Raw genomic sequence first — 26,417 nt, 5'->3', positions numbered from 1 at the left:
TCCTCCCTAACAGCAGATGGGGGCCTTTCATCTACGGCTGACTCAGACCCCCTCCTCCAGACAGTCCATCTACCAGCAGTCCCCGGCATGCCTGGGCCAGGCCCATCAGCCAATCACGTGCTAGCAGACTCACTACACAATTATGCCAACTTCTAAAAGTGGCGCTTCTGGACTAGATACAGCCATGCCGCATACACCATTCTGCAGCATTCATTCTCACGAGTTCATACATATCAAACTCGCCCCTGCACTCCCCACGCATCAGGAATCTACCATGGGCATACATATTTCCCATTCATTCCTATGGGAGGGCAGGGCGCTCACCATCCATACACAGAAAGCACACGCACTTTACACTGTACCACAGTGAAAAAGTGCGCAGAGGCCTAAAATCACCAACCCAGGTTCCAAAAACAGGCTAGGAAAAAGCAAAAAGTCACGGGGTGAACCTGCCCAAAGGACCGGGTCCAACACATCCCCCTTCCAGCCAAAACGCAGGGTAGACCAATCACTACACTGATGGTCTTCAATGCTTTGGGCGACAAAACCACGGAGACGGGCCTGCAGGGCAGGGCCACCTTACAGTTTTTCGCCACTCTGAACCCACAGGGATTTCCCTCAACAAAAGCTCTCTGACACAACTAGGATACCCCACTGGTACACACTAGTCATCCACAGCCAGGACCAGGCCCCAGGCCATCCAAAGACCACAGGTCCTAACCAATCCACAGAGTGGGGGCAGAAGCCCCTGGCACACAATAGCCAATCTCCACTCTCTCTCCCAGGGTAGCTACACTACCACTGCTCCTACAACCTAGGGACCACACCCTCAGGCTGACTAGAGGTCACGGCAAGAATGCCCCACCCTACCTCTACTCCACCAATGTTAGAACTGGGGGTCTCTAGTTGGCAGGGGTAAGTACCTTAGACCAAGTAGGGACCCTTGCTTCTCGTCAGGGTGAAGGAATAACCCTCACAGGGAAGCACTCACCAGAACACAACTCTCCTACCAGATCAGGACCTCACTCCGTCACTGGTCTACCACCTGGAAACGATTCCACTTCTGAGGTACAAAGCACACAGCACAGTCCCTCCTCAAGCAGGTGGGGGGACACAGCACACAGCAAAGTCCCCTTTCCTCTACCTTAGTGGAAACAACAAACTGCAGGCGGGCCCCAGAACACACAGCAAGGGCAGCCCCCTCGGTCTCTTCAGCTGATTCACTTTGGTAGAGTTCCTCTTGACCTAGAAGTTTCCTAATCTCCCAACCTAGGATTTACACCCTTAAGTTGCACCGGGGTCAGAAGTACACCGTCCTTCTGCACCCCCTTCCAGTTCCATGATCACAGACACAGTATGTCTCAGGCTAGACAGAGCACACGCCAGCGGCGAAGCAGCGACACACTCTCCTCCCACCGGGGTCAGAAGTAAGGACACCGTCCCTCTGCACCCCCCTCCAGAGTTCTGCACCCTCCCACCTGGGAGCGGTACCCCTGGAAGCCAACAACCGGTCAGGACACTGACTCCAGATGCCCTTCCCTCCAGGTCAGGCTGAACCTGAACCTGGCCTTCCCCCTCCTCGGGGAACGACCTCCAGAGGCCCCACAAATGGTCAAGCACTCTAGACGGTCAAATGCCCAGCGAACTAGGACTTCTGCACCCTCCACTTAGGAGCGTACTGCCCAACACCAGGACCGCCGGAGTTCTGATTACAGACACTCCCCGTCCTCTAGACACAGGAAGATCCTCCTCAAATGACCTGTAAGTACAGCCTAGGCCCTTGACCTGGCGCTCCCTTAGGGAACCCTCCAGGCCCCGAGACAGGGTTTCGGGCCAACGTGGGACACACCGTCCCACACTCACTCCACCTCCACTGAGACAGGACGCGAGCCCCTACACCCCTACCATACTAATGGGACCAAGCTGGGCTACACATGAACCTCTTCACCTACACAGGATCATCAGATACACAAGCCACTACTTTTAGAATCACTCCCTAATGTCTCTGCACGACATCCAGCACACCGCCAGACATCCACCTCACGTGCAAGCTCCTTAAAAAAAACTCACACAACTCCTCCAGTTCAACACAGCACTCATCCACACAATCCCCCTCCAGACTGGTGAGACAGTTCCTCACTGCCTCCGACTCTCAACCTGTCACCCTCTTACTGAGCGCACCAGGCACCATACTCTGGGAAATGGGAATGGGAATTCGCGCACTGGACACATTTAAGCTGCCACCACTGGATCCTACCATACTGGGGAATCCAGACACACACACTACACTCAGGGAATAACCACCCTCCTGAGCAAGCAATTTCTCCTCCACCCTCCCTCTCTTCCATCTACCCACACAGGGACAGGAATAGGGATTGGACACTGGACCCAGCAAGGGATTCCTAACCTATGGGAACCTCCCCTATCTACTGGCGTCCCGCCCTGTCATTTTCTCTCATCTGCCACTAAACATAAAGCGCAGGAACACCATCTGAAAATGACACTTTTGAGGAAAAACAAAATCAAAAATAATAATCCCAAATATGTGACTATCTGAAAAACGCAGAGTTTTTGTAATGTAGCCAGTTGTCGCTATGGCACTGGGCAAACGCAAGTCCAAATCCGCACCGCTGACCCACCAAAGTTGGAAACCGGCTATTTCTGGTAGGCTGAGGCTGATGCCAAAGCCAGGCAGAAACCACCATTCCAGTCAGGGCAAGGAAGTCACACGCCAAGATAACCCCTGCTCGCCCTCTAGGTAGCATGGCGCGGGCAGTCTAGGCTAAACTCGGAGGCGATGTGTAAAGCATTTGCGTCAGCGCACAACAGCAACAACAAACTAGGTACACCACAAAAGAGACTCCACACAAGGTTATATTAAAATAACTTTTGTATTGTCAAAAACATATCAGATAGAAATCACACATGTACATTGTGCCAACGGGCACGGCAATATTCACAAGGGATTATTTACACAGGACAGGGCCACATGTCCCACTGTCATAATCAGCACTTTTAGAAATAGAAATAGTACTTATAGAACTTAGAATAAAAGTGTATAAAATCACTGTACCACAAAGTAACAGTTATAGATCACATCCAGTAACTACTGGGAACAGGTAAGTACCTCCTACGCAACCCTAAACCCCTTAGGAGACTGTCACGCAGGGGACCAGGACCTCACTAGGACCCCCTGTACTAAAGAGAACAACCACCTAAGTATCACACAGCATTTAGGGGTCTAAGAAAGAACACATTACCCATGATGCATAGATATACATTCAGAGGAGTAGTAAAGAGAAACACATAATGTATAAACCTACACATTCAGCGGTGTTAAGAATAAAGCACATGATGCAATAAAATTACATTCAGAGGTACCAGAATAATACAGTAGCGCAATAGTCACATGATGTCTAAAGACATTCAGAGGTGCAGGAATAAGACATGATGCAAGAAATCACATTCAGAGGTGCAAGAACCATACAGTTGCGCAAAACCTACATAAGCCACCACCTGTGGCAGTCCCTAGGCCAACTGGCCTTGTTGGGGCTAGAACGCCCTGAGTCTCAATGTCAGGGGCCTAAACGATGCAGGGGCCCACTACTTGCTGGGCCCCTGGGAACACTCACAAGGGCCTAAACGCTGCAGCTGGCACTAAGTGCTGCGCAGCTGTGAAAGCCGGGCACCACTGTGCCCTCGCTGTCCCACACAGGGACTCTCCTGAAATTGCGCCTAAACGGTGCAGCTGGCCACTAATTGCTGGGCCGCTGGAGATTCAAAACTGCGCTGGGGCCCTCACTGGCCCTAGAACCAAACTGCGCAAAAGGTTGGAGCCACACAGGCTCTGAAAACACTGGTCAACCGTGGGAGCCACACAGGCTCTAGAAACACTGGTCAAACATTGGAGCCACACAGGCTCTAAAAACACTAGGCACCAGGGAGCCCTCAGGCTCTGAAAACAATGGTGCCCCCTAGAGCCCCACTGGACTCTCCAAACGTTGGGGCGACCCACTGCCGACCGGGGTCGCCCTTGGTTGGAGTCCCCCCCCCCTTGGGGGACTCGAGATACCGGGAATGCCCCTCGAGCCTCTATGGGCTCGTAGAACATTTGTGCCCCCTTTGAGCCTCTCAGGGCTCACAAAAAGAAATGCGGCCGGTTTGCTGGAGCCCTGCTCGGGGGCTCGGGCACAGAGATCCGCCCTCCGAGCCTCATCAGGCTCTGTACACCAGAGGGGGGGGGCGCGGGCACCGGCAATGTGCCCCGACGGCCCCTCTCTCCCCTCCGAGCTGCACTCACCAGTTCTCTTGTGCGGCGGCGGGACGGAGAGCTCCCGCTCCTCGGGACTCTCCCATGCTGCGGCCGGACTCCTCCCTCTCCGTGGCTCCTTCTTCCTGCCGCGTCCTCTCGGGCACATCTCCGGTCTCCCTCCACAGCATGGGAGACCGGCAACGACAACCTGCTTCTTTCTCTCGGGGCTCCCTCCCGGTCACGGGAGCCCCGCAGCAGCCGCCATCTTCTCCTCGGGGCTCCCTCAGCTGAGAGGAGCCCCACGAACGACCGCCATGTCTCGCCCCTCTTCCTCCTTCTTCCCGCCGACTGCGGGGGGCGGGACTTCCGGTCGGCCGCGACCGCATTGGCCGGCCGGCCAACCGCTTCCGGGTTGCTGCGGGCAGCGCAGCGGCCCTTCTCCTTAGGCAGGCAGGCAGGGGCGGATTTCTTCTACGGTCACCATTAAACAGCGCTCTCAAGCGCTGGGGGGCAACCACGCGCCAAAAAGTACACCCAAAGCGCTACCAGCGCTTAGAATCCAAATGCAGCGCTAGGACCAACATAAAGCGCTCTTTAGCGCTGGAGCACAATCCACAGCGCTCCCAGCGCTAGCACAGCAGGCAGAGCGCTCCCAGGCGCTCAGGGGAAAATTGAAGTGCTCCAAAGCGCTAGACAACAGGCAGAGCGCTTCCAGGCGCTAGTAGTACAGCTCCAGCGCTCCTCCCCAGGAAGATGCAGCTTCTCCATGCTGCCAAGGGTCCCAGAGCTTCCCTGGGGTAAAGCCAAGTCCCCCCCTCAGCCCAGGCAGGGCAGAGGGGTCCCCCATGAGTCCAGGCATCCAGGGGCTGGGCAGCGCCCACCCCTGCTAGATTCAAGTCCAGAGAACAAGAACAAGACAAGAACATTTTGGAAGGGGCAGAGCCCCTTCTTATACACAGAAAAGGCTTTGAAGTCATTTGAAGTCTTTGTGTAAGCGAGCCCTAAGCTCTGGGTGTATCTGGTTTCCCTCTCCTGTCAGCCTCAGGTCAGAGGTGACAGGGGGCCATCAGGAGGGAGAGCCATCAAGGGTGGGCCCACAGGCACAGCCTGGCTCCACCAGACGCTCTTTCCACTCCTCCCTAACAGCAGATGGGGGCCTTTCATCTACGGCTGACTCAGACCCCCTCCTCCAGACAGTCCATCTACCAGCAGTCCCCGGCATGCCTGGGCCAGGCCCATCAGCCAATCACGTGCTAGCAAACTCACTACACAATTATGCCAACTTCTAAAAGTGGCGCTTCTGGACTAGATACAGCCATGCCGCATACACCATTCTGCAGCATTCATTCTCACGAGTTCATACATATCAAACTCGCCCCTGCACTCCCCACGCATCAGGAATCTACCATGGGCATACATATTTCCCATTCATTCCTATGGGAGGGCAGGGCGCTCACCATCCATACACAGAAAGCACACGCACTTTACACTGTACCACAGTGAAAAAGTGCGCAGAGGCCTAAAATCACCAACCCAGGTTCCAAAAACAGGCTAGGAAAAAGCAAAAAGTCACGGGGTGAACCTGCCCAAAGGACCGGGTCCAACAGACACTACTTGGGTAAAAGCTTTGCAGTTGAAAAAGTACATTTTAAAGATGCTGCCTCTAGTTCAAAGGCCTTCACGTGAGAAGGCCAAGCTACTTATCTGATTTATAAAAAAGTACCTAGTGGCTCCTGAATCTCATGTAGCAGGGACTATCTCACTTTATGACACCCGTCATTCAAAAACCACCCTCATAGATGTTTTTAGGCTCATACCCAGTAAGTAAACATGTACTCCCATTTTACTGAGGATTTCTTCAGACCACAATACCGAAGCTGAACTAAGGTAAACCTTATTCGAACCTATTACATTCTGTGCAGCTGTCTTAATTGGCTGTGATGGAGCTCAGTCATCTCACATCTAGACTGTGGTCTTCTCTTCCCCCTAGACTGCTAGGTCATGATCATATGACTGTGGCACTCAAATTTGCATCCTACTCGAAAATAACCCAAAGAATTGATCAAATGTCCTTGCGTGCGTTTTCATCCACCACTGAACGAAATATCCCTTCTTCTGTTTGTAAGCAACAAACACTAACGTCTTTGTTTTTGTAGGAAGAGAAACCGATCCAGATGTGTTTGACTGGCCCACAAGTTTAAGGGCTCCTATTTCTATGCAGTAAACAAATGACCTGACAGTCTTCTTCAACACGGATCTCCTATTTATTTTTAGCTTTAGTGCGGGTGGTCAATGGCACCAACTTCACCTTCCAATAATCCACTCCAGCTCCTCAAATCCAGTCATTGATAGAATTTACACTGACTCGGGGGAACCACCTGCTCGGACTCTATTAATTGTAGTGTAGAGTTCATCAACAGACTGCAGAGTGAACCTCGCTGTGATCAGTCTCTCACGATTCTGCAAAAATGCTGAAGAGACACATTTTGGTGGTCCCACTTTGAACCCAGACCTAAAGGTTTAATTCAGCTATCTCTGATTTGGGAAACTGCTGAAAACTGACCTTTTTAAATTGCCTTTCGACTGAACACTTTGTAGACACGCAGAGCAAATGCGGAATGTCAGTTGATTGGCACAGGCTTTCACTCAGCTGAATTTTAACCCTCCTTGAGCACTCTTTCTCTCATCTATGGTCCACTCAACAGTAATCTTTGGTTTTGTGGGGGGCTGTACAAACAATAAATAAAAACATGTTTGTAAGGGCAGTTTAGTCCTTTTGTTTCCTCTGTGGCTGTGAGTGTTCTATCCTTTCTTCCCACCCACTGATGTCTGTAGGCGAGCTTCAGCCTTACTGTCTCTTTTTAGGTTTCGCCTGGCGTTTACTGCGCAAGCTTAATCCCGCCTCTGTCTTCCATTGGCTAGCTCCATAAATGGAGGCTAGCCATTGGAAGAGAGATCTGCCCGTCATTGCCGGAGCAGATTCGTGGGCGTTCCCGCGATTTTTACTCATCCCGCCCCTTTAACGTCGTCATTGCGGCGGGGGGCGGTTCCTTTTTTTTTTTTTTTGGACGCCATGTTTTTATTATCATTTGCCGCCGGAAGATGTCCAGGTGAGTGCGTCCTTGTTTCTTTCTAAACCCTCTTTGCCTGTTTGCCTCCGTTATTATGCATGTCCCCCTCCCGCTGTCCGTGTGTGCCCGTTCCCGCCCCCCCCCCGCTGTCCGTGTGTGCCCGTTCCCGCCCCCTCCCGCTGTCCGTGTTTGCCCGTTGCCGCATCCCCCCTCCCGTTGTTCTTGTTGTGGCATGTCCTCACAGTCAAGAGTTTGAGTGTGCGTTCGGCTGTGTGTTGAAAGTGTTTCACTCCAGCGACGATCCTTTGAGGGTGTTGCCTCGTCACCTGCTCCTCTCTGTAAATCAGCGCCATGTCAAGTGAGCGGTGATTGATGAACCTGCTCGTCTCATGGTTGTTAAAGATTCGTGGTTTTTAAAGTTTTGTTAACATTGTTACTTCTCTTAGCTTTGCACGAGCAGAGGTTGAGTAGTTTCCTAGTATGCTACAATTAATTTGGTTGTTGGGTTTGGTGTACACAGCTTTGGGGTTGTACTTGTGAAACAAGGCGTATGATTTACTCGATTCTCACATCAGTAATGGCAGAGAGAGATGCATGTGAGTGAGCCTTTATACTCTCTCAAAAAGAGCTAGAATGTATAACATGTATCAAAAGTTTTGCTGCAAGTACTGCAGTCTCTTTAAATATTTACATATGATTAGAATATTTAGCGCAGATGGCGTGAAACAACACGCATTTTGACTGAGTGCTATTTGGTAAGGGAAGGTAGGCCGGGAAAGCACAAAGGAATGCTTTTGCCAATTAAAATGTTCCTTGAAAGGCCCCACAAAAATGGTCGGTGCCCGGGTACATTGCTTTTCACTTCGTTTCATAATGAGCAGGAAAACTTGAAACCTTGACGCAAACTTTGTATAGTGATCTTAATCTATTCTCTAAAGGTATTAGGGGAAAGACAAGGTAGATTTAAGCTCCTGAATCGGGCCTGCCATTGGTCGAGCGACGGGTGGGCAGGCAGATGCATGCGCTGCGCCGAGCCCATTGCCGCTGCTCGCCATTGACAGAGTAGCCTTTCAGAGTCAATGAGCCCCTTCAATGCTGGCTTGTCAAGGCTACGACTTCATAGACCTGAGAGGCGGTTTGAGAGGTCAGCCCCTTTCACGTCCGCTGTGATGCAAATGAACTTTAATGCTTAAACAACTATTGGAATTTTTATGTCTGCTTATTGTTCTTTTTTCTTCAGAGTCATTGACGAGACATTCAGTGCTTTTTAGGTCTCGCGACCTATCAATGCGCGCAAGCGCATTGAGCGGAGCGAGAATTCATGTCCTCAAAATCCTCGTCAAACCAAGGGCTTCTTGCTGCGGTTTTCTTTAAGTTCACGTGAATCACGTGACCAAACAAGCACGCGCATCAGCCTCCCTCCCTCCTAATTGCATTTTTTTTAACGGCCGCACAGCACATCAAAGGGCTTCGCCCAGCGTGCGCTCTGCGGCTTCTTCTCCCCTAATTAATCATGGCTGGCCGGCCGTACTTTCAGTTTCCCGGCCGCTCTTCCTGTTCACACACCCGTTCTCTCTCATTTCACGTCTTTTGTTGACTTCTTTTCCATTTCACTCCCTCAGCCGTTTATTCCTCCTTCTCCTGCCCGCACCTCCTTCCCTGCTGCTGCGTTCCGATTACCTCTGTGTCCTCCACATCACCCGTTCTCTCATTTCACGTCTTTTGTTGACTTCTTTTCCATTTCACTCCCTCAGCCGTTCACTAGATCTCCCACCTAGAGCTTTCGCCTCCTCGGCCGACGCCTGCTCCTCCCTTATTCCTCCTTCTCCTGCCCGCACCTCCTTCCCTGCTGCTCCGTTCCGATTACCTCTGTGTCCTCCACATCACCCGTTCTCTCATTTCACGTCTTTTGTTGACTTCTTTTCCATTTCACTCCCTCAGCCGTTTATTCCTCCTTCTCCTGCCCGCACCTCCTTCCCTGCTGCTCCGTTCCGATTACCTCTGTGTCCTCCACATCACCCATTCTTTGACTCTAGCTTTCTCGTTACATGCCCATATATGTCTCCCTTCATTTTCCTCCACTTCTCCCAGGTCTTGTGCCGCTCTCCCCGCTCGGCCCCCTCCCCAGCCCGCCGTGTCGCATTTCTCCTCCCCCCTCCCCTTCTCTGCCTTCCCTCCGTCTTGTTTAGCACTTGAAACACATGTTACGGCCAATCTATATACTTCTTAAGTATGAATCTCTAAGTATCCCTTGCAACGATTCCAATCTGTACCCTGCAGGATATAGACACTCGTCAGCAGCGAAACTCATGGAATTGTAAGGTGGGTGTAGCATCAAAATCCTGCAACATCATCTGCGTCTCCACGAGGAATAAACACTTCTAACGTTATACCATTTTTCAGTGGAACCGTGTAGCAATTTGTGCACACGGCAACTAATTAACACACACATTTCAAATGTTATCGGTCTCATGTTTGTAAAAGTTACAGCACCTAATGTCTCCGATCAGGGAGACGTGGGTGTGAAGTACAGGCTGGGCAGCAGAACAAAACTAGGGAGCAGTCAAGGCTCACTCCAAGAGGTTGTAAAGAGATGTGAACTCGTACACAGGATGACATTTAAATACTCAATATCCTGAGGAACTATATTTTTTAAAATGGCTCGATATTAAGGAGGAATTATGAAATGAAACCCAAACAAAAAATGCGCTCCGTGACTCGCAATACCTCCCCACCCCCTCCTAGCAAATGTCTTCCAACATCTCTGAGATAACAAAGTCTCTCCTCACACGGAAAGTGTTCTTCGAAGTGATAATAGAAAGTTAGCCACTCTGACACAGTCAACCAAACTAACACATCCAACATACATGCATTCAACACACACTGATCCACATAACCAAAAGCAGCACACACTAACAGACAAACACACAGTCGCGCAAAACACATACGCATGCAACACACACAGGCACACCCCATATACACGAGCAGGCGTTGTGAGCTGACTACACTGCCACAGGGCCCTTTTGTCTCCAGCTCGCTCAATGTGGCATCTGTAAAGGCCATTAATGCCCATTCGTGCCTGGACGCAAAAAGTTGGAGCTATTGGTTTTGTAAATGACAAAGCCCTTTATGTTATTAAAATGAAAACAAAAATAAAAGGCATTGTTATTTGCAATTGTAATAGCTCCAACTTTCCTACTGCGAGACCTATTGGCAACGCCAGTGCTTGTTAAATTGGAAGTTGCATTGTGCTAAAGACCTCGTACAGATTTACGGAGGGCTGAAAGCAGTTAGATCATGTTCTTTTCATGGTGCGATTAGAATCAAATCGATTTCCCTTCAGCCTTCAGATGGCAGTTTTAACAAAGCTCAGGGGCTAGACAAGGGACACAACGACTGAACTGAATGTTAATTACACTCCGCAGCCTTATTTTCTTTTGATTTGGAGCTGACTGGCAACTAAATTAACAAAAAGTGTGACCATAACTGCTGCCCTATTTTCCTCTAAAAGGAGAACAGTCTCTAAAAGACTGTCTTCACAAAGGAACAAGTAAGAGCTGCGCATCATTGTTGCAAGGGCAGGGCATCTTTTTCAGAGCAAACTGTATAGTGGCAGAACCCCTGCACTGTTACTGTACTACCTAAGCACTGTATAGTGCCAGCAGCCGTTGTGCAAACATTAAGTCCCCCCGCACTGCATGGTGTCAGCGTCCTTTCACCATTACTACAGTATCACCTTTACTCTGTGATCCCAGAACCCATTCACCATTAGTGGCTTAGTGGCTTCCCCCACTGCACTGCATGGTGCCAGTGCCCCAACACCAGTATCACACTGCCCCTGCACTATATGATGCCGTGGTGGCTGCCACATCACTCCACTTGCCTCATGTAACTTAACGTCTGCTTTTGTAATTTGTTCACTCGTAATCTTCTCATGTATCATTTCTGTTTCTATTGTGAAGCGCTGGATTTAGCAGTGTCACTGTTGTGTTATAGAACTCGTCTGCAAGTAATTGCTGTCTGCTGAGCTCGTCCAGTAGGGTACAATAGGTCTCACATTTGCGAGAGATTAAGCTATTCGCAATGTAAATGACAATGCCATTTATTTATCTGTTTTCAAAACCAACACATAAATAAAAATGTTGTCATTTACAATGCCAATAGCTCTAACTTTTGCAAAGGCGAAACCGTTGCATTGTAAATGCTTGTTATATTTGTAAGTGAGGTCTGTCCTTGTCTTTTCTCCTGATTACTGAGATGCTAGGTAATGTGTCTATTCAGTAGAGTTATTGGTGTGCATCTCTTCTCTAGTGCTTAATTTTTGTTTGGGGCTGCAGGCAGTGAGCACCAGCCATGATTTGGGGATTGGAACTTATTTTTCATCAACAGACCTTGACCCAGAGAAAGAGAAGGGAGAAGAAGGAGTTAGAGAAAGATAGAAAACAACGACAAAGGTAGAAAGCAAATATATAAATGCAAGAGTGAGATGAAGTCAGGAAGAGTAGGGCGGTGGAAGAAGGAGGCATTAGATGAAATCAAGACTAGGCAGCCTTGGTATTGGGTAACCTTGGCAAGCTCTTAATAAAAACTCAGACCCCCTGCATTACAAATTAAGTGCTGCTCTTCTCCCGTTTTTAAATGTGTGTTCCTCTGCTCCAGTTGGTTGTCAGACTCAATTCTTCCCTGTCAATTTCTGATGTCTCCAAGAAAGGCAGAACACTTTTTTTTCTCCTGTGTCATTACATAAGACTCCAGCATTATTTCTGATATCCCAGTGTTGTGATTTGGGGCTCAGTGCTTGTACTGTTTTTCCCTCAGATTTAACCGAAATGGGCACCTCAAGTTCCACATTGAACGGCTTCACAGCTTTGAAGGGAAAAAAAACCTGCGCCAAACTGAAACAACCCAGCAGCTCCCCCAGAACAGTGACGAGGAGGCACTCCCTGCTGCACAAAGTAAGAGAAATAGGCATGTCTTGCTTCGCTGACACAAGGTATGCGAGGCGATCCATCAATTATTCTAGGCAACAGCTTCAAGTTTTTAAAAATAAAAATAAAGGGAAGAGGGGATAGTACTGAATTAGTAAACCCTCTGTGATTAAGGCAGGTAACTGCTTTTATATTGGGTGGACTTATATCTACTATGCAAAGGCCTGTGTGTGTGTCTTCGTGGGAATTTTTTTGCCACACTATGTTGACCTAACAATCTTTAGGTGTCTGTGTATACAAATTGCTAACTCAAAAAATCAGACTAAAAAAATGTTTTAGAATATATAAGAAGTCTACCAGTTTGTATCTTGAGTGTCCAGTGGTAAGAGTACTTCAACACAGCAGCATCTTTAAACTGTTTAGTGTATCTCATGGCATCAAACACTAGATTCCTACAACACTGTGTGTCAGATTTAGGTGCACATCTACTGGCTGGCCTGAATTAACATTTTATGCCGGTATCCCCAGAACTAAATCCACCTATTATGCAATATTCTTCTGAGAATGGGGAATTGTATGTGTCCTGGTTTTACTGGGCCAGCCAGCTCGTGCAGATCCTAGGCCACATAAAAAGCCCTTTTCCGCTGCCATTTACCACCTGCTTCTTCTGGCAGGTAGTTAATGAGAGTGGGGATTACTGTGGTGTGGTGGGTTGGGGTTGTGGAGGTAATCTGATTGAAGGGAAGGCTCTTTCGCAGCGACATGCTACCCAATATATTAATAGGGATCAGGCAGATACCCAGCTGTGTATATTAGTAAATTTTGTATCTTTCATTTATCTTTCACCAGAGTATAACTTCTAAAGATTTGACAGGTTGAGTTGAAAAGACTGCACTGCTAGCTTCTTAACTTTACAGACTTTAAATATAGCTGTACCAAACTGTGTTAAATGGGATACTATAGGTCAATACAGGAGAACTATAGCAGTTCTTCCTCGAGTCTAAGCACCAAGTCTTATTTTCAGAGAAAGACAACCCCTCATCTGATACACCATTCAGAAGCGTTGGATTAGTAGCTACTTCATTGGGAAATGTACATTCTCCCATGTCTCTTCAGCCACATTCCTGGTTGCAGATGCTGTGCCTGTTTCAATCAAAAGTCGCAAGCATGACATTTGACGGACCACTGTCTTTGTAAGGTACACTGGCTTAAGAACCAGCACAACATCAAATCCGAATTTTGGAAGAAATTAAATTGCCTTCCAGAGGTGGGAATCTTGACAAATTTCTCTTTGAGAGAAACTTTTTAGATACACCACTTGAATACGCTACATACAAGAGGCCTACAGGATAGTGATGATTTTCTGTCTCTTTTATAAACTCTAGTCATATTGCTTCTGTATTGCTCTTGATTTTGATGCCTTTACAAGGTGTCGATGTGACATTACTGATTTACTTTACCTTTCAATGTTATGACATTGACATTTCAGTTCAGGATTTTGGACATTATCCTGTTATGGGAATTTATTCATAACCAATAAATGCATTATTGACATGTTTCCCCCCTTTGACAGATGACATATTGTTTAAGTGAAATTACTTGACTTCAAGACTCGCAGTTTGCATTTAGTTGTGTGTAATGTCTTTCTCACATTGTGAGATGTTACTTTAGGATCCAAAAGACAATCACGTTCATTCTTTATTACTTACATTTGCATGTTCTCTCTTTCAACGTAACTTCTTAATGTACAATACACAATAATTCTTTCATTGTTTTGAGACCTCAAGTTCATTTACTGTTTTTTCGGAATTGTTACAACTTAAAACAAAACACAAATAGTCCTCCCTTTAATTCATGTCCATTCGGGTCTTTTTTTACATTTCAGCATAGCAACATGGTTTTTAAGTTTTACTTTCTAGCGTTCAGTTTCCATACCATTTACTTTACAAAAATAAGAGTATCTACTACCACTCCTTTATGCTCTTCATTGCACCACCGCTTGGTAGATGTGCCAGAGCAATTCAGTGAAAGCAATCCATATCCCATATTCAAGACTGTGACGTAGGTGGCAAGAGTTATCGGATATAACACGTTAGATCTTTTTTTTTTTTGTTCTCTCTTTTCACCCCATGCACACTTTCTTTGTCAGTGGTATGCCATGTAACACACTGTAAAATGTTTTCAGTTTTCATAGAGTTAAAGTTCTTTGGAAAGTCAGCCACATGACTTCCGAAATGATAACATGTTTCAAGGTATTGAGAGATAAGTTTACTCTTTATTCTTAAGCCTGCTCATGTGCAAATGTATCTCCATTCAACATTTCATAATGTCGGCAATGAAATGCTTTTGACATCTACTGAGAATTATTGAGGTGACTTTGCCACAGTTTAAAGGGGCTTGAGTATGTCCTCTAACTTTACTTAATTTTGAATTTAATTTAGAATTTTACGTTCAGCACAAGGATACCCTCCCAGGTGATAGTGCGCTCTACAAATTTGCATTACATAGCATAACAGTTACACTTTAGTTTGAGCTAATTCCAATATATGCTGTTTGATTGGAACTGGCAATTATGATTTATCCTTATACAATTAAGTATCTGTCACAACAACAATAAATATACAGAATACCGATAAAGATGATTAACTTACTGTTGTATATTTAAGTGTGCCAGACAGGAGGCACGTGTAGGGTGTCTTCTAGGTAAAGCAACAGTGTCCTAATTCAAAAAGCTTCACTCTGCCAAGCAGAAAAATCTATGAAAGACCCAGTCAAGTTAATGGTGCTCGGAGTCAAATTAGAATTGTTGTGGTTCTTGACAGCTACATAAACGGGTTATTATTACTGCAACTTTCAAACTCCCACCCTCTTTTGGGAAAGTACCTATACCATGCCTAGAGGATCTGAAAATCCAGTCAGAGCAGGATAACTAGAATCCTTATTTGGTGGCTGAAAAAGAGGAAGTGTAAAGTGTTTTCTTGGAATAGTAGAAAATCATCATCGACAAGTTATAAATAGTCACACGTTGACCCAGTAACAGTTTCCAACACACCCCTTGCAATTACTCCAAAGCTTCTAAGCACCAAATTACACCTTCTCAGAGTTCTTCAGAGGTAAATGAAAACCTTCTTTTCAAACAGGTATTTGAAAATTAAGCATTTAAACTACTGATCCCAAGTGGTTTACCACTTTTACGTCCTAATGACAGAAAAAGCTGTATCCTGTCTTGACTTTCAGGAGAGATACCAAAAAATAAAATTTAAACATTCAAGTGTTCTCATGGCAGGAGGCTGTTTTCCCTAAGATTGAAGGTTGTTTCTGTCAACTGTAATCCAACAAGATGCTTAAATTCACATTCCATAAGTATAAATTAGCTCTGTTGTATTCAGCAAATAACAGAGGGCATCAGCTTCTTCGATGTTTGAGTCCTACATCTCCAATCAATTCAGAAAAGGGGGTGGTGATGGACAGAGCATCTGAATTAAGCAGAACACTCCTACCCAGTCAAAAGATCAGGGCTTGATCCATCACCGTTTTTTAGCTCACTGCACCATCCCAGCTCAGAACCTGGCTATATGCAAATTAGTCTGACCCTGGCCCAGTGCATCATGGGAACAGGGCAGACCAAACTACCAAGCCAATTCTTTACTGGAAAGGAAACAAGCTTCCGGGGACCGGTTTCTGGCATTACAGCCGTCTTCGGCCCGGCTTGCTTGAATCCTGATGGTGCAGTGAGCAAGGGACTCATGTCTGAGCATACCCTTCCACTCCTATAGTGGCCAAAACGATTCAGAAAAGGGGGTGGTGATGGACAGAGCATCTGAATTAAGCAGAACACTCCTACCCAGTCAAAAGATCAGGGCTTGATCCATCACCGTTTTTTAGCTCACTGCACCATCCCAGCTCAGAACCTGGCTATATGCAAATTAGTCTGACCCTGGCCCAGTGCATCATGGGAACAGGGCAGACCAAACTACCAAGCCAATTCTTTACTGGAAAGGAAACAAGCTTCCGGGGACCGGTTTCTGGCATTACAGCCGTCTTCGGCCCGGCTTGCTTGAATCCTGATGGTGCAGTGAGCAAGGGACTCATGTCTGAGCATACCCTTCCACTCCTATAGTGGCCAAAACGATTCAGAAAAGGGGGTGGTGATGGACAGAGCATCTGAATTAAGCAGAACACTCCTACCCAGTCAAAAGATCAGGGCTTGATCCATCATCGTTTTTTAGCTCACTGCACCATCCCAGCTCAGAACCTGGCTATATGCAAATTAGTCTGACCCTGGCCCAGTGCATCATGGGAACAGGGCAGACCAAACTACCAAGCCAATTCTTTACTGGAAAGGAAACAAGCTTCCGGGGACCGGTTTCTGGCATTACAGCCGTCTTCGGCCCGGCTTGCTTGAATCCTGATGGTGCAGTGAGCAAGGGACTCATGTCTGAGCATACCCTTCCACTCCTATAGTGGCCAAAACGATTCAGAAAAGGGGGTGGTGATGGACAGAGCATCTGAATTAAGCAGAACACTCCTACCCAGTCAAAAGATCAGGGCTTGATCCATCACCGTTTTTTAGCTCACTGCACCATCCCAGCTCAGAACCTGGCTATATGCAAATTAGTCTGACCCTGGCCCAGTGCATCATGGGAACAGGGCAGACCAAACTACCAAGCCAATTCTTTACTGGAAAGGAAACAAGCTTCCGGGGACCGGTTTCTGGCATTACAGCCGTCTTCGGCCCGGCTTGCTTGAATCCTGATGGTGCAGTGAGCAAGGGACTCATGTCTGAGCATACCCTTCCACTCCTATAGTGGCCAAAACGATTCAGAAAAGGGGGTGGTGATGGACATAGCATCTGAATTAAGCAGAACACTCCTACCCAGTCAAAAGATCAGGGCTTGATCCATCACCGTTTTTTAGCTCACTGCACCATCCCAGCTCAGAACCTGGCTATATGCAAATTAGTCTGACCCTGGCCCAGTGCATCATGGGAACAGGGCAGACCAAACTACCAAGCCAATTCTTTACTGGAAAGGAAACAAGCTTCCGGGGACCGGTTTCTGGCATTACAGCCGTCTTCGGCCCGGCTTGCTTGAATCCTGATGGTGCAATGAGCAAGGGACTCATGTCTGAGCATACCCTTCCACTCCTATAGTGGCCAAAACGATTCAGAAAAGGGGGTGGTGATGGACAGAGCATCTGAATTAAGCAGAACACTCCTACCCAGTCAAAAGATCAGGGCTTGATCCATCACCGTTTGTTAGCTCACTGCACCATCCCAGCTCAGAACCTGGCTATATGCAAATTAGTCTGACCCTGGCCCAGTGCATCATGGGAACGGGGCAGACCAAACTACCAAGCCAATTCTTTACTGGAAAGGAAACAAGCTTCCGAGGACCGGTTTCTGGCATTACAGCCGTCTTCGGCCCGGCTTGCTTGAATCCTGATGGTGCAGTGAGCAAGGGACTCATGTCTGAGCATACCCTTCCACTCCTCTAGTGGCCAAAACGATTCAGAAAAGGGGGTGGTGATGGACAGAGCATCTGAATTAAGCAGAACACTCCTACCCAGTCAAAAGATCAGGGCTTGATCCATCACCGTTTTTTAGCTCACTGCACCATCCCAGCTCAGAACCTGGCTATATGCAAATTAGTCTGACCCTGGCCCAGTGCATCATGGGAACAGGGCAGACCAAACTACCAAGCCAATTCTTTACTGGAAAGGAAACAAGCTTCCGGGGACCGGTTTCTGGCATTACAGCCGTCTTCGGCCCGGCTTGCTTGAAGCCTGATGGTGCAGTGAGCAAGGGACTCATGTCTGAGCATACCCTTCCACTCCTATAGTGGCCAAAACGATTCAGAAAAGGGGGTGGTGATGGACAGAGCATCTGAATTAAGCAGAACACTCCTACCCAGTCAAAAGATCAGGACTTGATCCATCACCGTTTTTTAGCTCACTGCACCATCCCAGCTCAGAACCTGGCTATATGCAAATTAGTCTGACCCTGGCCCAGTGCATCATGGGAACAGGGCAGACCAAACTACCAAGCCAATTCTTTACTGGAAAGGAAACAAGCTTCCGGGGACCGGTTTCTGGCATTACAGCCATCTTCGGCTAAAAAACGGTGTTGGATCTAGCCCTGATCTCTTGACTGGGTGAGAGTACTCTGCTTAATTCAGAGACTCTGTCCATCACCACCCCTTGTTGTAAATAATACTACATCTCCAATCAGGCTTAGATTCAAATCCAGTTTGTAAGAGCTGTACGTGACGCGGTAATATATTTCTAATAGGTTGCAATCATGACACCGATCTAATTAAAGATCACATCTGGAACAGTAGAACCATTAAGACAGCCTGTGGGCTCTTCTGCTCATGAAGTCTTTCATTGAGAGAACTCTAAATCGTGAACTTTTACTGGCTACAGATGACCATTTAGTAAGACTTTTTTTGTGTGAGCCCATAGTAGATAGAAGTACCAAGTGCCTCAGCTCTGTAACCCATTGCACATGCAGACAAGCAATAAATGCTAAATGATTGTAAAGGAGAGGGTCCAGTGCAATCATACTGCAGAAAATAAGTCCTGTCTTGCTCATCTTGACCTGGTTGCTAATGGTGATCATGACCTTTTTGGATGTCCTTATTTATGCTGCTGGTTTTCCACTGTTTTGTATTATATCAGAGTGTTGACTCTGTCTGGAGAAGACCAAGTTAAAATCCTGAATCAGTTCTCAAGTATGGGCATATTCTGCAAATTCACATCAGTCTCTCAAACCTCCTTATCCTAGAGTCAAATGTAAAATCAATGTGTGCCATATAAAATGAAAGACTTTCAATACCTTGGATATTTGGAATTCTTCAACGTCTTGACATACAGCTTATTTTAAATGGAAAACCTAGAAATATTCCACAACTGCTCCAGGACTGACAATATGTTATTAGGGTTATAGAAAATACAACCTCCCAAGAATGACTACAGGTTTATAATACATTCCTTGGTAGACGTTCAACCACTAGATCCAGAATGTTTGCCTAGTTATATGTTCTCCTTGTGAGTCCTTAAGATAAGCCTTTTAGTAGTTGTCAGTTTTATAACAATTATTATCCATTTATGAGGCATTGTTAGATATTTTCAGTTTTTCACACACATGACTGGGTAATGTAACTCTCATTTGTATAATATTCAGTACTAGTGACCAGTCGCTACATATAATTTTTGTATTGTATAATGATTCCTGCTGATTTTAATTTCCTTCGGCATGCAGTGCAAATGATTTAATTTTTTATTGTGACTTTTCACTTTGACTTTTCCAGCAGACCTGCAGACGGGCCAGTCAGTGCTCTCTCCCGAGAGGCAGCAACAAACAATGGGGCAGGATCATGTCGTCCTGGCACAGGAGCAAACTGTCACCAGTCAGGTAAGATCCTTAAAGAATGCAAGGAATTTCAGACTGAAACCAGTGCTGGCACCTCTAAAAACATGCATGCAAGGTAACAGTCCTGCTCACCTCTTTGTTACACTAAGCTGTGTACTAGAAACTCGTACTCTTTTCTCTTCACCTTGCAAGTAGGGTTTTGACTTCCACCAGGAGCAGAGTTGGCCTCGTATGAGGGTAGACCCCTCATCAAATAAGTGTTGCTAGCTCTTCTTGAAGAAAGAAAGGAGCCTCCAACATACATTCAGCATCTTTATGTCAAGTCAAAATCCATGTATTGCAAATTACATAATTCCATAAACTGTTCATTTATAAACAATGTATTTAGTTGCCATTAATTGCATACCTAATTGCACACTAGCAAAAAGAAAAAGATAAAAGAAGTGGAAACTGGGTAAATTCCCCAGGGCCCATAGTTTAGTGAGACAATTAGGAACTCTTAAACAACCAAGCAACAAAAAACATCTAACAGTGATCTTACAGTTACACGTATTATCAGTTTTATTGAACCTGCAAGCAGGGACTGGAAAATTAAGTTGGCCGTTTTATGAAGTTCTCTCACATATTTGTTCTTCAGAAGAATACATTGCTTTACACTTTCTCATACTGTCTCTTATCAACGTTGACATGAGGAACTTCACTCTATAATTTAATATACCAGATAGCTGCTCCATGTATTATAAGAGTGCAAGAGTCTTCATTGTACAGCTACAGCAGCTCTCTGGGCAGATGTTCTTTTGCAAACTCAACACCAGACACGCTTTCCATAGCTCTACCTGTCATACACCAAACCCTGTGAATTTCTTCTGACGAGGAAAGAGACCCTCAAATATACACACTAACTGCCCCTTCATATAGGTTAGAAATCTTTAACACTCAAGTTCCAGCCTCACATCTGATGCCAATAGGGGCACCTTCCACCTTTCGTAGGGTTAGACACATAGAGTCTGTTTTTGAAAACGAGTTTCCTTGTGAGTAAACTGGGTCATCATGAACACAAAAAGTTGTTCTGGGAGGTAAAGGACCCAAATTAAAGTGCTCTCAATTGGCATCTGCCTTGTTGTCGCCCGTCGTGATAAGTAGGCTTGCTGATTTCTACTTGTCATGTTAGGGCCTGCCAGTGCAGTTGCTTTGTTTCTTAATTGTATTTGTAATTGTATTTTTATAGCACTTACTACTCCTGATGAGGCGTTGAATGTTCTTCAAGTTTAATACAGTGCTCTGGGGTTGGCTCTGATCATCATGTGAATGTGTGTTTGTGCAGTTTGACCATATCTGGTCATACTAGGAGTAGCCAATTCTACTGCTGGACTGCCAAAACTGTCTTATAAATGAGCATGTGTATAGTTGGTTTATCTTTGATTGTCCAGTAAGCAAATACTGTGCAGTTGGATTTTGAGTTGCTAGAAGAGGAAAGCTGTCCTGTTGACTGGTTCTGTCTTCACCGTGTGTGATTGATTGTTGAAAGACTTGCTCTCAATCTGGGAGTATTAAGAGTGACTCTATGCAGTAACGCGTGCAAGATCCTCTTCGGTGTCCACCTCCTTTCTGTAAAGCTGTCTCTTATTGTCTTGTGTGTTTCGCTATCAGTGGTTTGCGATCTGTGTGTCTGGCTATCACTACACAGTGCCAACCTGTGTATGCAGAGAAACAGTCTCTCACCATTCTGCCAACATGACATTTTTGTCTTCTTTTTTTTCCCTCTCAATCCAGGGGGAGGAGACCGCATACATTCAGGAATTCATGACCTCAGATGGACAGACTGTACAGCGACTGGTGACAGCAGATAACCAGGTATGTGGCAACTGTCTAACCAGTTTGAGGATGGACCCATGAAAACTGTGCTCCTTTTCTTCCCCTGCACTATAGGTAGACCCAGTAAGTGTGGACGCCCAAACAACTAAGGCATCCTTAAACAAGAATTTTACCACTTCTTTTCATTCAGATAATCTCCTAAGTTTAAGCTCATCTTTGACACCCACTGAGCTTTACACCAAAGAGCTGATGCATCTTTTTTATGCTTTCAAGGTGCAGTACATCATCTCCCAAGACGGAGCCCAGCATCTCATTCCACAGGAATATGTGGTGGTGCCTGATGGACATCACATCCAGGTAAGAATAACCTCGATCCTAAATCCTCAAACAGGGTAGCCCAGTCTTTCCCCTTGAACCCCTCAGGAAAAGCACAAACCTGCCTCTTTTCTTCTTGTAAGAACAAAGTCCTGGTCTATACATAAGTACTATTTAGAATGATTAGCCCGGTTTGCGCACCCATGCCAAGATACTGAAGAACGTCCTCAAGTCCAGTTTTAAAGCAAACCCTTGCAAATATTCCCAAGCAAAACTCCAGGTGAGCCTATCAGGAAGCACTGCCATATACAAATACATTAGAAAAAAAAGAATCCAGGCAATGCTAGCATGTATGCAGAACAGGAAACACCAACTATCCCTTTGTTTCGTTCTCTTTCCCTCTCTTTTTCTTGCTTGCTCTCCTTCTCACTCACATTCTTTTACTTTCTCAGAAATCCTCCAGCTAACTACAGTTCTTTAGACAGCCATTCGTATATATGGTGCCCACCTTTTACCTGGCATTAAACACCAGAAACCTATAGGCTGTTTCTTTTCCTCCCATAGCTTCTTAGAAAGCTAAACCTCCCAAATACTGATCAAATCTGTGCTTTTTAATTCTTCCCATGTGAAGAGCCCTGGGCACACCTCTGGGGTATACACAGCATAATGAGCCACTCCTCATGGAAAACCGATTGTGCAACAGGTTTTCTCCCTCTGGAGAAGATACCAGCCTGCCTGCCTTCACAAAGGAGCGGGCAGGCGAAGGTGTGATAGCCATTTGCTTTACTGAGGCAGTAGCCTCTTTAAAGCTAGGCCATTTGTGGCCACCGCCTAGTAGTCATCCTACTGGAGGAGCTCACACTTCCTCCCTTCAGCAGTACTCTTTGTTCCTTGTTGCTGGGCACACTTCAAATTTCCTAGCAGGGGCAGCATGTTGTCTCTGGTGACAATTGCTGCAGACAGGCCGGAAACGTCACTGAAGCTTTGGGCAACAAAGCGATTACTTTCTAATGCCACCTTTCTCAAAGTTACCTTAAATTCGATCTCAGCCATCCATCGGGTTTAATACAACGTTTAAGTCCAAAAAATTGGGGGTGGGGGTGTTCATACACAAATAGGTCCTTTCCTGCAGTTTTACTGTGTTTATGCTCCACATTTGATGTCTAGTTTAAGTTTGTATCCATTATGACACCAAGATATGTATATTGATGTATGTGCTCCATCTCAGTTGAACCAACTACTCAATTAAATGTTGGTCTCTTGTAACTGAATGACATTACCTTGGTCTTATTATAATTGATGTGAATATTATTTTATATTAAATGTATGAAGCCATGGGATTTGTTGTTGTAAGTCCATCTGAGTATTGGAAAGGATGGCCATATCCATAAGTTAAATATGTAATCTGCACATTGGCTAGATTAGTCACGTCTCCATTTTTACAGTAATTACTGATGTTTAAAATGTGATTTACATGATTTTTTTACTGTTCTAATATATATGTTATCAGATGTATGTAGTTGAGCTGCGCATGAAGATATTTGTGTTATACTGAGCAATGCAGTCATTCAAAATAATAAGCTTTTGATACTTCTATTTTGCATGGTGTCTTTTGCGTCCAGCAGAACTCTGCTCAGAAATACGTTTGCCGTAGATCTTGAGTAACATTACTCTAGTCCATTTTTAAAGGCTGACCAGACAGCTTATGCTGCAGCAAGAAATGAATGGATTTTACCTGATATTGATTCATTGTATTTGAGGATGATCTGTTTGGAAGAGCAGCTTGTTCGAAGACCAGATCAAGAAACAACAGACTGAAGAGTGTTTGGTTTGTCACAGACTATATCTTGTCAGAGAAACTGGGAAGTTGAGATTCCTGGCTAAAAGCAGTGTTCTGGCAATAGGCTTCATAATGCAGAAGTTCTTTTTAGTTTGGCCGTATTGAGGCTTAATGGTCTGTTGGTACCGGCTCAGCAGTGGTCAAATGCCCTTGCTGGCACAGCATAGGCAAAGTGATTTGAGGAGATCAACTAATACAAGGAAAGTAAAAAAGGAACTTAGTTAAATGTCTAATATTTTGCAAAAGACCTATTAACATTTTCTATCGGCATGCTTGGTGTTTAGACTTTCAATGACTGTAAACAACAATTTTTTCCTAAGACCAATTCAAACGATAAGTAAATATACCCTTTCATGTGGGCACCACTGAAGAAAACAAAAGAAATTACTTGAACTTGAACAATTAACTAATCCAGCTTCTGAGCAAAAATCAAGCAGTTTATGCAGTTGTTATTATGTAGGCTGTTTCATCAGACTTCTGGTCCAGTTTGAAACGCTTCATTGAATTTGCAGACCTGCGGGCTGTATGTCATTCTCCTATCACGTCAGCAGGTTTGTGGAATTGTAATGTGGTCGGTGTGGTCCCATGAGCTGCTCCGTCAGGATTTCAACTTTGTGAGTTGTTACTCATATTCTGATAGAGTCGCTTAGCTTTTACTCTAGGTAGGTAACCTGTTTCACACTGTAGGTCTCTGCAGTATCTAATTCCCTGAGCCTGTCACTCTGTAAGCTGATCCTAAGGTACAGACCCCATGAGCCATTGTGCTGGAATATAACCTGCTGTACCAGTTGGCTGAACTTTGACCTTGTGAATTAGTGTACTGTGCTCCAAGTGTACAAAGCTTGTCTCTTGAGTCCTGACTCTTCGCTCGTTCACTAGTCTTCGGCATTATTGGTTTGCCTTGCGGCAACTATGGATCCATGCGGTTGTGATCGATGTATGACCGTAAGGTACCTTGACCCTGGGCTGATTGTTCTAAAACCATTTTCTCTTTCAGCTACAAGATGGACAGATCGCTCACATCCAGTATGAGCAGGAAGGCCAGTTCCTACAAGAACAGCAGGTAAGTGAAGTGTCTATATAAAGAAAACTGCAACTCACTTGTTATTGCAAGACCAGCATCAGCATATACCTTCCACTCACTGCCCCCACATTTTCAGTGCTTTGTGTATCGGACTTCCCTACACCAGCCTTCACAACAGTCATTCGAATTTTCACCAACCATTGGAATACTGGACATTAATTGACGTACATTTTCAGAAATTTATATTTTGCGAAATCTAGTGGGCGATACTTTGTGTCGTTTTCACGTGATTTGCTTCTTTGTTCTGTTAAGGTATACTCTAAGTTGAGGTTCAATTCAAACGTTTTTAAAACCAGCAAATTCAATCTATCCTCATCAGAAAAGCATTGCAGTTGCATCACAAGTCACTTTCTGTGTTTCTAAATTCAGCGATTTATGCTCAAAAGTAAAGTAACACCAACAACTTTCCAGAGAGACTACTATGCATTGTCTTACAACGTGATGTTTTTATGTTGTTGAGGCACTGGCCTGTAGCAGATCACTGCTGCTCCCCTAGAAAGGTAGGCAATTGAATGAATATACGTTTTAGTGATTGGGTGCTGACATTTAATTGTCCAACTCCATTGGAAACAAATATAATAGTGGAGAGATTTGTTCAACTTATTTCTACCAAAGGTAGGGAGCAAATATTTTCTTTTACAATGCGTGTGTTAAGTTATGGCTTGTGCACAGAGCCCAGGAAAGGAACCATAGAGCTCGCTGTGCAGAAAATATAAAATGCATTGTAAATAGCATTGTCAGGACGCTGCATTACAACCATTAAGACCAGCAGGGTATTACTATGCCTGTGAAAAAGATTCTGTGTTTAAGTTCTCTGTGTTTTCTATTTCTGTCAAATATGGTTGTAATGCATTTTTCTCATGTTTCTCTTGCAGGTTCAGTACATGCCGGTTTCATCAGATCAACAGATTGTTACACAAGCTGAACTGGAGGCAGCAGCTCATTCTGTAGTTACAGGCAAGTTCCCCAGAACTCTTTCCCTTACATGCCTCATTCCAGTCTTCTAACATCACCTTTTCCTTTGTTTTCATCACAGGATTTTCCCAGATGTTTTTTATACTCGGTAACTCAACATAATGTTCCTCGAATAGTATAAAGCCAATTAAACCTGTTAAAGGAACATTTTTGAAGCAGCCTCTGAAATGTTTTTATTGCTTTCTTTTGTAAATTAAAATGTGACAGATTGTGGACAGATAAGCAGCATAGCTTAACCAAGAGAAAAACTTCACTGCAACTTTAATCCGGTGCAATAAATATTCCAGCTGCAAAATGTACTGCTGTGGCAGTGGGTGTGAAGTTCATTTTTCTACAGTATACAATTAGGCCCTAAATAATTCATTACTACAAACCGATCAGATTTTCGTACCAAACCACATCATTTGATTTGGTGCATGGTTTCTGTCATTGTTTCCTTAGATATGTTGTGCCTGCTGTGTTTCGCTCCTCAGAAACAAGGTGTCATTTCTGTTTTTTAAACTCTGCCTGTAGCAAGAATTAACTCAGTTAGGCACCCATGTAGCTTGTCTATACTTAATACTATAGACAAATGTCCTAGTTGCCAAATAAGTTCAACAGGACATTGACAATTGAGGGAATCCAGCTCACAGGCATAGAACATTGAACATGAGCATCCTCAGAGTATTCTACTGGTACGAAGTCTGCACGGAAGCCTACATATTTGTTGTTCTTACTCTTTTTGTACCCTTTCAGGGGGATTTAGAGAAACAACGAATAACACTC

General features: G+C 45.3%; 1 protein-coding gene across 2 annotated transcripts in view; it reads left to right on the top strand.

Annotated features, from left to right (window-relative positions):
• ZNF335 (zinc finger protein 335) overlaps positions 1-26,417 on the top strand; it is a 272,021-nt gene that overhangs the window by 225,931 nt on the left and 19,673 nt on the right. Inside the window, exons 22-27 of one of the 2 annotated variants that reach the window (XM_078651910.1) lie at positions 12,142-12,278; positions 19,562-19,665; positions 21,397-21,477; positions 21,712-21,795; positions 24,591-24,656; positions 25,553-25,634. In XM_078651910.1, the coding sequence (XP_078508036.1) occupies positions 12,142-12,278; positions 19,562-19,665; positions 21,397-21,477; positions 21,712-21,795; positions 24,591-24,656; positions 25,553-25,634 (554 nt within the window). The remainder of the gene's footprint in view (positions 1-12,141; positions 12,279-19,561; positions 19,666-21,396; positions 21,478-21,711; positions 21,796-24,590; positions 24,657-25,552; positions 25,635-26,417) is intronic. The other variant, XM_078651911.1, reaches the window with a different exon arrangement.

Source organism: Lissotriton helveticus, chromosome 7 (assembly GCF_964261635.1).
Source record: "Lissotriton helveticus chromosome 7, aLisHel1.1, whole genome shotgun sequence".
In the NCBI taxonomy this organism is placed as follows: Eukaryota; Metazoa; Chordata; class Amphibia; order Caudata; family Salamandridae; genus Lissotriton; species Lissotriton helveticus.
Note: the sequence above shows the minus strand (reverse complement) of the source record. Positions and strands in the feature narration are given on the sequence as shown.